This window comes from Rhinolophus ferrumequinum, chromosome 3 (assembly GCF_004115265.2).
Source record: "Rhinolophus ferrumequinum isolate MPI-CBG mRhiFer1 chromosome 3, mRhiFer1_v1.p, whole genome shotgun sequence".
In the NCBI taxonomy this organism is placed as follows: domain Eukaryota; kingdom Metazoa; phylum Chordata; class Mammalia; order Chiroptera; family Rhinolophidae; genus Rhinolophus; species Rhinolophus ferrumequinum.
In genome coordinates, this window is record NC_046286.1 from 1,311,628 (window position 1) to 1,322,065 (window position 10,438).

The window sequence follows — 10,438 nt, forward strand, 5'->3', positions numbered from 1 at the left end:
CTGGGAAGGAAACACATTAGCAGCATCATAATCTCTAACATAGGTTCACACACACAGTCTCGGAGAGGAAACTCACAACTGGGGGCAAACCTGGATAGCTATGGAAGTTGAAGCTTCGCTTTATGCCAAGCATTCTGTTGTTAACCATCTGAAGCACTGAAAAAATATTTTGATCATGACACAGAATAAGAAATAAATTTTATCAGGTTCCAAGTTCACAACTAGATGCTCCTCGACTTACAATGTAGTTACATCCCAATAAACCCATAGTAAGTTGAAAATATCCTATGTAAAAAATGCATTTAATACACCTAACCTACTGAACATCATAGCTAAGCCTAGCTTACCTTTTATGTACTCAGAACATACATCAGACTACACTTGAGCAAAATCATCTAATGCAAAGCCTATTTTATAACAAAGTGTTGAGTATCTCATGTAATTTATTATGTGTATCACTTTTGCCATATTGTAAAGTCCCAAAATCCTAAGCCAAACAATTGTAACTTGGAGAATCTCTGTATATGCAAACACACAAACTTATTTATATAGACAAATGTTTTCAGAAACAATGGTTAGCCTTATTATATGCAATACACAGCTAGTTTTCATGTTATTCTATTTTTTTTCTATTCTATTTTTAAATGTCGATTTGCAACTCACTAAATTGATTTAATATCCACTACTGGGTTGCCACTCACAGTTTGAAAAACACCATGTTAAAGGGAGCTAAATTTTGCCAAACATTATGTTATGGTCAAGTATAGTAGCCATACAAGGCAGGAATTTAGGAAACTAAGGCTAAAAATATTAAGTATTTGCTCAGGATGACATATCAGGTAAGTGGAAAGGCAGGAATAAATGTGCTCTGGCTGCAAAGCCCATGCTTTTTACATTTTATCGGACTATCTCAATGTGATCAGATCAACTGACTCATTTAATAATCACAAGAACCCCGTAAAGTATTATTTATCTTCTATATCTCAGATAAAAAAACTGCAACACAGTTGGATTAAGAAACTTGCCCAAGATCACCCAGATTATGTCTCTCCTCTGTTTAATATTCTTTGACACCTTTCCAGGCCCATTGTATAAAACAAAATCTAAACTCCTTAGCAAGAGCCTCCACAATCTGAACCTCATGTCCTGCAATGTATTCCCTGCCCACCAAAACCGACAAGTTCAGCCACATGGACCTTCTCCCCAATCTTTGAACACACTGTCCCTATTGTCCCCCATATCTGCGTGCCTTAAACCAATTCCTTGGCCGGTTGCTCGTAGCTTTCTGGTCCAACTCCTACCCATCCTTTCCGATTCAGTTCAAACCTCCCTTCCTCAGTAAAGCCTTTCCTGGAGTCTTCTCTGCTTACTGGTGTTCCTGATGTATTCACATGTTCCACGGTGGTCAATGGACTTGCACATATCCTGACACTTCTTACTATATTATTACATAACCATTACTTTCTATTTCTGCTTTCACCCGCCCCCCCCAACCCCTCTCGGAGAACTGGACCATCAAAACTGTTTTTTTCCCTAGGGTCCATCATATTCTCTCAACAGCAGTTATTCTGCACCCGGAACCGTTACAAGTATTAGGGATATACATTCATGAACCAAACATAAAACTAACCCTGCCCTCCAGGATGTTACACCATAGAGTCTACTGATGAAAGAACCAATGAAAGCAGATGAAAACTCAAAATAGCAAGAGTGGAATTCACTTAGAGATGCCACCCTAGGGCGAAACCGTTGACAGGGAAAGTAGGACGCCTCCAGTGGAGACTCAGCGGATACCTACGACCCTCGGCTCCAATCCAATAGGCCAACCCCTTTGATCCCCACCGGGGTGGGTTCCCTCCAGGCCCAGCGGTCTCCCAGTGACTTCATACCTAAACTCAGGGCGGGGAGTCAATTAAGGATGAGTATTATAATCCGAAAAGAAAATTTCCTAGTCTCCTCCGCCCAGTCGTACCCAAGGCACGCCCCTCCCGCCCTCCGGGAGAACCAAGATGGCACCCGGGGAGCGGCGGGAGAGGCCCCCAACAACTCACCTACTTTGAGTCCCCGCGCGCGCCACCAATAACGGTCGCGAACCGAGGGGCGCGAGCGCTGTAGTCGGAGCCTATTCGGTGATTGGTTCCGGCTGCTGTCTTTCACAGCCCTGCTGCAAGCCGATTGACGAAGCCCCCAATGCGGAGGCAAGTCAAAGCCCCGCCTCCTGCCCGCCCACTTCCGGCTCAAAGGGCTGGCTTTCCCCGGGAGACTGAGATCGGTTGAGAGGCGGAGGTCGCGTGCGCGCTCAGAATAGCGCACCTCGATTGGGCAGCTCCAAGGGACCGCCCACTACCGCTTCACCGCCCACCGCCCCCTTCCCGCGCAGACATCCAAGCCACGACCAGAGAGTCTCCCTGCCGGTAGCGCCTAGAGGGGCTTTCCATAGTCGTCGCCCGGCGCATCTAGTGCGGCCAGAACGCCCTTCCTAGGTCTTCCCAGACATGGTGGCTGCTGACTCATAAATGAAAATGGGTTGCGGGTTGCAGTCGTGGCCTGAGGCTGCAATTTGGAGAACAGCCTTCAGGCGTGGCGCCTGAGGACTTCTCACTGCGATAGAAGTTCATTTCCTTTTGATTTGGCCCGTTTAGTAAAGTCATGTCATTTCCTCCCTGAGAATACAGCCCTGATAGACTTTTGAGGTCATTTTCCTAAAACAAAGATCCCTAGGCCAAAAGTGAACCGTTTTGCTAACCATCTTAAAGGCTGATCGAGTTCTTCCAAGAACTGAAGAAAGGATGATAAAATCATTTATTTAATTATCTCATACTAAGACAAGAGGATGGTAACAATTTTGACGTGTATGTAATCTAGAAAGTCCTTTTGCTTTCGTTACTCCATTCTGACCACAACAATCAAATAGGCAGAAGTAGATTTTACAGAGGGAAGTGAAGTTCTGCGAAGTTAAATGACCTAGCTAAGTTCCTACAGCTAAGGTAAGGTAGAGACAAATTAAAACAATTTTAAATTCCGATTTTAAATTCTGAACTCTCTCCACTACCACAAAATAACTACTTTCATTGTGATCATGCCCTAAAACATAAAACATTCTGTTATAAGTGGATAGAGGGGTCATACACAACTTGATGTTCTTTAAAAGATGACTGAGAGATGTGTTGAATTTAATGTGAATTAATGATGACCTTGATATCACATGTCGTCTGTTACAGTACTTACCACACTTTATTGTGTATACACTTCTCACCAGATTGCAAGATCTTGGAAGCCAGGAACTAATTCATAATCATTTTTTGTATCCCTAGCTTCTGGTTTGGTGGACACTTAGTATCTATCAAGTGAGTTAATCCCTGAGAAGCATGTCACTCTGATTTGAGCCTATCCAATTTTTCTTCCATGAATCCCCCCCCCCCCCCGCCATTTTAAAATTTCAATTCTGAGGCTCTTGAAAGGTTGCAATGGTCAGTCAATGAAATCAACAAATTGAGAAACCACTCACTTCATCAAAGTGTCTAAGGGCAGGCTGGAAAGACTCTGAAATTCTATCAGGTGTTTCACCCCATAATTCTTTTTGACAAGACCACAGTCTTCAACGCTGCTCCAAGAACCAGATCTCTTACATGGACGGAGACTTCCCGCTTCACAGATCCCAAGATATCAGCTTCTCTAAACCATTCCATTTATTCTTTGAACATACCCTCCAATTACATCTCTATCCTGCAAAGCCCCTGTTGCAATTATCATTAGAAAACATTCTAAACATTATCATTAGAAAACTCCCAAGGAAATAGCAGGAAGGCAATCCCCTCCTTCTTCCTGGGATAGCTGGGGAAGCAGCGGCTTAGTGAAGCTCATGCTTTCGGTCACCAAAGGGCCAGTAGTTAGATAGCAGAGCAGGGTGCCCGTTTCTCACCATTTTTCGCTGAGCTAAGCAGTCCTGTCTTCCCAAGAGCGACCACAGCGGGGAGCTTTCAGGGTGTGCCCACTCCACCGTCCAATGCCTGGCACCCTAGGGTTCCTAATTCCTGTAGATCCCAAACGACTCGCTTTTTGCATTAAAAAAACAAAACAAAAAACAACTCAGGCATAGAGGAAAGTCATCTTGGGCAAGGTCATTTTTCAAAAAAACGCCAAAAACCTAAAGCCAGTGTCCACCCATTTGTCCCTTCATTTTGCAGCGTGGACAACAATAGAGGACTACAACTCCCAGAGAAGACTGCGCTCGCCCAGAGCAGAGACCAATGGACATAGACTACCTAAACGGCATCGACTAATCAGGGCCTGCCTCGCGGAGGCTTTGTCTCGCAAGTGCTGCGCGGGAGCCTTCTCCCGCCTCCCAGCCCGGCGCACGCGCGCCCCGCCCTGCCCGCCTTCCCTCCAGCGCCCTGCCCTCTTCTTTCTCCCTCTCAGAACCTTCCTGCCGTCGCGTTCGGACCTAGCTGCTCCAACCTCCGGGGCGCGTCCCATCCTTCCAGCCTGCGACCAGCAACAGAGAAAAAAAATTACATATTTTCTTGCCCCGTACACACCTTGAGGCGAGCAAAAAAAAAAAAAAATTAAATTTGAACCATGAGGGAAATCGTGCACATCCAGGCCGGCCAGTGTGGCAACCAGATCGGTGCTAAGGTAAAGATTTTAAACCTTTTTTAACTCTTACTTCTTTTTGAGAAGAAAAAAGTACAAATTATGGAGAATGGTTGTGGGCTGTTTGCAGTCTCCATCCTTAGTCAATATTTGCCCCAAAGAAGTTTTATATGTATAACACATATTTGTAGCTATAATTTGCATTTGAAAAATGGAGAATTATTTTTCTTGACACTCATTTTGGGAAGCTATCAAAAGCACCCTTGAGGATTGGGGGGCGGGAAGACCGAGGTTCTGTAAGGTTTTACTTAAAGGAGATCTAACGGTCCGAGGGCCAGGGAGGGAGGGAGATGCGGAAACTCGCCGAGACAAAGCAAGGCGAGGTTCCCCCATGTGCATCCAACCCCCTTGGCGGGTCTTCGTAGGGCCAAGCCCGAGGGCGAAGAGGGGAGGTTGGGGGTGGAGAGCTGCAGTGCCCGGCTCCATAAAGGTGGGGGACGTGGTGCTGTAGGGTGGGCTGCACTGCGCGTTACCTCTACAAAAGAGTAGATAGAGATCTCCACGCGCCCACGATCCCCGTGGGGCAGGCCCATAGTTTTTCGTGGGTGGAAGGCTAATATGTGCTGGATTCATTTTGCTTCCTTTATTTCGCTTTAAAGAGACCCTTTCGGGCTTGGACAGATAAGAAAGAGGGCGGGAGAAGGGTTTTTTTTCTCTAAAGGGTCTCTCGGGACTAAATGGAAAGAAGAGGATCCTCATTTTAAGCAAGAGGGGAAAGCTAGTGAAGGGATAAAATTCCGAGACCAAGAGGGGATTTTTTTTTTTTTTTTTTTTTTTTTTGCGCGCGGGTACAGTGTAGCCGGGAGGAAGTGCGGCTGCTACGTTGTAGCAGAAGGGCAGGGCCCTGCAGGGCGGGGACTGTGGCCCTGCCGGCCACCAGGTGGCGCGCTAGCCCGAGCCAGGTCCCGCCCCTCGCGCGCTGAATTCGCGCTTCGGCTCCGCCCACGCGCGACCCCTCCCTTTGTCGATGGCTGGGCGCGCGCTTTTGCTACAGTCTTGTGGGCGGCTGGCGGTGGGCGACTGCGGCCCCTGGTTACCCCGGCTCTTTGTGCGCGGCGTGGAGGGGCGGTGCCCAGCGTGGGGGGCGAGGGGTACACTTACCTAATCAGGTTGGCTGCCTCGGCCTAGCCGGGTGTCTGCGATCTCCAGGCCTTTCCAGCTGGACATCATTTCACATTCCAAGCAGTGAAAGCTGCAGCTTTCCCAGGTGTGGGGGTGCCTAGGGGAATGGCGTGGCTGGCAGTTAGGTGGAGGCAGGGTCATAATCGGCTGGGACCTGAGACGTTGACGGTTCATTGTTCTTTCTCCACAGTTCTGGGAGGTGATCAGTGATGAACATGGCATCGACCCCACTGGCACTTACCACGGCGACAGTGACCTGCAGCTGGATCGCATCTCCGTGTATTACAATGAAGCCACAGGTGAGGGAAGGAGCTCCGGTCTCATCTCCTTTCCCACTTCTGGGGTCTCCACCCTTTGGACGAATCCATCCTCTCCCTTTGGAGATCTTCCTCTCTCTGATTCCCACCACCCATTGCCAAAGGCTAGCTCTGCTGCCACCTGGTGGCAGCGCCTGGAATCACAAGTTTAGGTCCCTAGCTGTCACCCAGCCCCAGTTTATTTACCTTCTAGGTACTAATTTTCCCGGCTATACATTCTTACACGTAGGTGGAAAGTATGTTCCTCGTGCGATCTTGGTGGATCTAGAACCCGGGACCATGGACTCTGTTCGCTCAGGTCCTTTTGGCCAGATCTTCAGACCAGACAACTTTGTTTTTGGTGAGTTACACAGATATTTGTAGATACCATATTCAATTTATTTGTGTGCAAGGGGACAGCAAGAGTTAGGAAATGATTGTTGTGCTTGAGAGTTTTTATAGGGCTGTGTTCTGGGATGTAATGGAGGGTGGGGGTGTGGCTGCCTTAGATGGTAAATTATGGGGGTGATATATCACTGGTGAGGGAGGAAAGTAGATCGATCCACAGGCATTGTTCCAAAAACTGAAAGGTGGAAACGTGGTTGTGTATGTGCCACATTTTACTAATCAAGCTTGCCTCCTGATTCCAGGTCAATCTGGGGCAGGCAACAACTGGGCCAAGGGCCACTATACAGAGGGGGCCGAGCTGGTTGACTCGGTCCTGGACGTGGTGCGGAAGGAGGCTGAGAGCTGTGACTGCCTGCAGGGCTTCCAGCTGACCCACTCGCTGGGGGGCGGCACGGGGTCCGGGATGGGCACACTGCTCATCAGCAAGATCCGGGAAGAGTATCCCGACCGCATCATGAACACCTTCAGCGTGGTGCCGTCGCCCAAGGTGTCCGACACGGTGGTGGAGCCCTACAACGCCACCCTCTCCGTCCACCAGCTGGTAGAGAACACTGATGAGACCTACTGCATTGACAACGAGGCCCTTTATGACATCTGCTTCCGCACCCTCAAGCTGACCACACCAACCTATGGGGACCTGAACCACCTCGTCTCAGCCACCATGAGCGGGGTCACCACCTGCCTCCGCTTCCCTGGCCAGCTCAATGCTGACCTCCGCAAGCTTGCAGTCAACATGGTGCCCTTCCCACGCCTCCACTTCTTCATGCCTGGCTTTGCCCCTCTAACCAGCCGTGGAAGCCAGCAGTATCGGGCCCTCACTGTGCCCGAACTCACCCAGCAGGTATTCGATGCCAAGAACATGATGGCCGCCTGTGACCCCCGCCACGGCCGCTACCTGACTGTGGCTGCCGTGTTCCGGGGCCGCATGTCCATGAAGGAGGTGGACGAGCAGATGCTCAACGTGCAGAACAAGAACAGCAGCTACTTCGTGGAGTGGATCCCCAACAACGTGAAGACAGCCGTGTGCGACATCCCACCCCGCGGCCTGAAGATGGCGGTCACCTTCATTGGCAACAGCACGGCCATCCAGGAGCTGTTCAAGCGCATCTCAGAGCAGTTCACGGCCATGTTCCGGCGCAAGGCCTTCCTGCACTGGTACACAGGCGAGGGCATGGACGAGATGGAGTTCACCGAGGCCGAGAGCAACATGAACGACCTGGTGTCCGAGTACCAGCAGTACCAGGATGCCACCGCAGAAGAGGAGGAGGATTTCGGTGAGGAGGCCGAAGAGGAGGCCTAAGGCCAAGCCCTGTCCATCACTCAGGCGTCTCAGTTCCTTCATTCAGCCTTCTTCCTCAGCTGCCCTTTTACTCTCCCTCAGAATTTGCATTTTCTGCCACTATCTTTTTTCTTTGGGGGGGTGGTGGTTCTAGAACAGTGCCTGGCACATAAATGGGCGCTCAATAAATATTCGTTGTTTGTTGAATGTCTCCTCTCTCTTTCCACTCTGGGAAATCTAGATTCTTCTCATTCTGAGTAATCTTGCCTTTCTTCCTGGTGTCCATTCCTCCCATCTGTCCAGTTAATACTTCCCTCTCTGTTTTCAAGATAATTCTCCAAGAAGCTGGGTCTCATCCAGACCCTGTTTAGAACCATGTGCTGAAAACCCAGATGGACGACCACCATCCTAAGCCCATGTGGTAGCCAAGGGGAAAGGACACCACCCTAATTAGTAGGGAGAAGTCCCTACAGGAAGGGGTAGGGCTTCCCATTCTAGAGTTTGGAGATGGATCCAGGCTATTAAAGTCCTAGTTTCCAGGTATTTCCCTGCTCCGCTCTCAGCTTTGGGGGAGGTGTTAACAGTATTGTGTCCATTTTCAGTCTCCCTCCAAGCTCCATCCTGAGCTGTTTCCTTTGAGGGGTCTGCCCCACTCTGTCAAGTGGGATCCTTCCCTCTTTCATTTAACCTCCCTCTCACATTGGATCCCTTCCTTTCTCTGGTTGGAAAAGGGAGTTAAGGAGAAAGGGACCAACTTTGGTCCCTAAGCCTCCAGACAGGCCCTCCCCACCCTCACTTTTTCTTACCCCCCAAAAATACCAGTCTTGCTGTATGTGTGTGGGAAGGTATGTACTGCCACCTAAATGTTTGAGTCATTCCCCAGAAGGGACGGGACAGGATACCATCTTCTGGCAACATCTCATCTTTTTTGCTATTGCCATTTCTCCCCTACCCTTGGCTTTGTCCTACCCTACACTTCAAATTTCTATTTTGTGTTGAATTTGCTTTTTTTTCATATTGAAAAAAATGACATTGCCCCAAGAGCCAAAAATAAATGGGAATTGAAAAAAAAATTGCAAGATGTGTGCTCATTTAGATTGCTAGTATAGACAAGGGGCTCAAGTTCACTTCCATATATATACACTTTGCTCTCTGTAAATTGATGAAAACATCCTAAGACTTAATTGACCCTTACATCTTAATCCTTGGTACCCAAACCAGCCCACCACTGGTACCAGCCTTACTAGGATAGGTAGGATAGGCATAGGTTCAGATGCAGGAACTAGGGATTGAAACGAAAACAGATGAATGCCAAATAGTACATTAAGTGGTCCCCAGACCAGCATCATCCTGCTTGGAACTTGTAGAAATGCAGATTCTCGGGCTTCATGAGATGTACTGAGCCAGAAATGGGTTGGATCCCAGCAGCCTGTTTTAACTGCTCCAGAAGAATCTCATGAAGGGTGTGGCCAGATGGCTCAATTGGTTAGAGTGTGAGCTCTCAACAAGGTTGCTGGTTGAATTCCTACATGGGATGGTGGGCTGCGCCCCCTGCAACCAAAGACTGAAAACAGCAACTGGACTTGGAGCTGAGCTGTGCCCTCCACAAGTAGATTGAAGGACAGCGACTTGGAACTGATGGGCCTTGGAGAAACACTGTTCCCCAATTAAAAAAAAAAAAAACTAACACTGATGGTTACTAATGTTAATAGCTACTTTAAAAACTCATGAACACAGTTAAAAACCACTTGCAACATTTCCAATGGAGCAGCACATCAAGGGTTCTTTTGGGTTATGGGTATCGCGCTACGTGCTGTAATCCTGTGGGTTTTCTCAGTCAACCTGAACTACAGATACCTAGTACAGGGTTCCACGTCATGGTCCATTCTAAACTGCTCCATGTAATGTGCTTTTAAGTGTACAAAATGAGTCTCGACACCCTGGATATTTAAATCAATTTCCCTCTGAAATATTTTTGGTAATTCCAGGGCCGAATGAAATTCTCAACACTCCTTCCATAGCAGCATACTTTCTGACTAACGAACTTTTGGGGGGAAAATATTCTACAACATTTTTTTTTAAATGTTACTGGGGAAGAACAGGACTTTATTGGGGAAGTGTGTACTTCCAGGACTTTTTTCCAAGCCAAGTTGTCCTTTCAATCTTAGTTGTGGAGGGCGCAGCTCAGCTCCAGGTCCAGTTGCCGTTGCTAGTTGCAGGGGGCGCAGCCCACCATCCCTTGTGGGAGTCCAACCGGCAACCTTGTGGTTGAGAGGACACGCTCCAACCAACTGAGCTCAGCTCAAGGTGCCGTGTTCAATCTTAGTTGCAGGGGGCGGGGCCCACCATCCCTTGTGGGAATCGAGGAATTGAACTGACAACCTTGTGGTTGAGAGCCCACTGGCCCACGTGGGAATTGAACCAGCAGCCTTCGGAGTTAGGAGCATGGAGCTCTAACTGCCTGAGCCACCGGGCCGGCCCTACAACTCTTAACAGTATAAAAGTAACTTGCTCCCATTCTATAAAGCCTACTGGAAGGAAGCAAGCTCCATTCTAGCATTTTGATTGATTACTGTTTTGTTCAAAAGTTCAATCAATACTCATTAACAGCTATTTATTTGACAAGTTGACAACTTCCAGCCATCCCTCAGTCTTGGTCAGAAAATAACTGGACAACAGG

General features: G+C 48.3%; 1 protein-coding gene across 1 annotated transcript; it reads left to right on the forward strand.

Moving 5' to 3' along the window:
• Positions 1-4,393: 4,393 nt before the first annotated feature.
• TUBB (tubulin beta class I) lies at positions 4,394-8,052 on the forward strand. Its single transcript, XM_033102576.1, has 4 exons — positions 4,394-4,635; positions 5,966-6,074; positions 6,322-6,432; positions 6,722-8,052. The coding sequence occupies exons 1-4, from the start codon at positions 4,579-4,581 to the stop codon at positions 7,777-7,779; spliced, it is 1,335 nt and encodes a 444-aa protein (XP_032958467.1). The 5' UTR covers positions 4,394-4,578; the 3' UTR covers positions 7,780-8,052.
• The last annotated feature ends 2,386 nt before the right edge of the window (positions 8,053-10,438 follow it).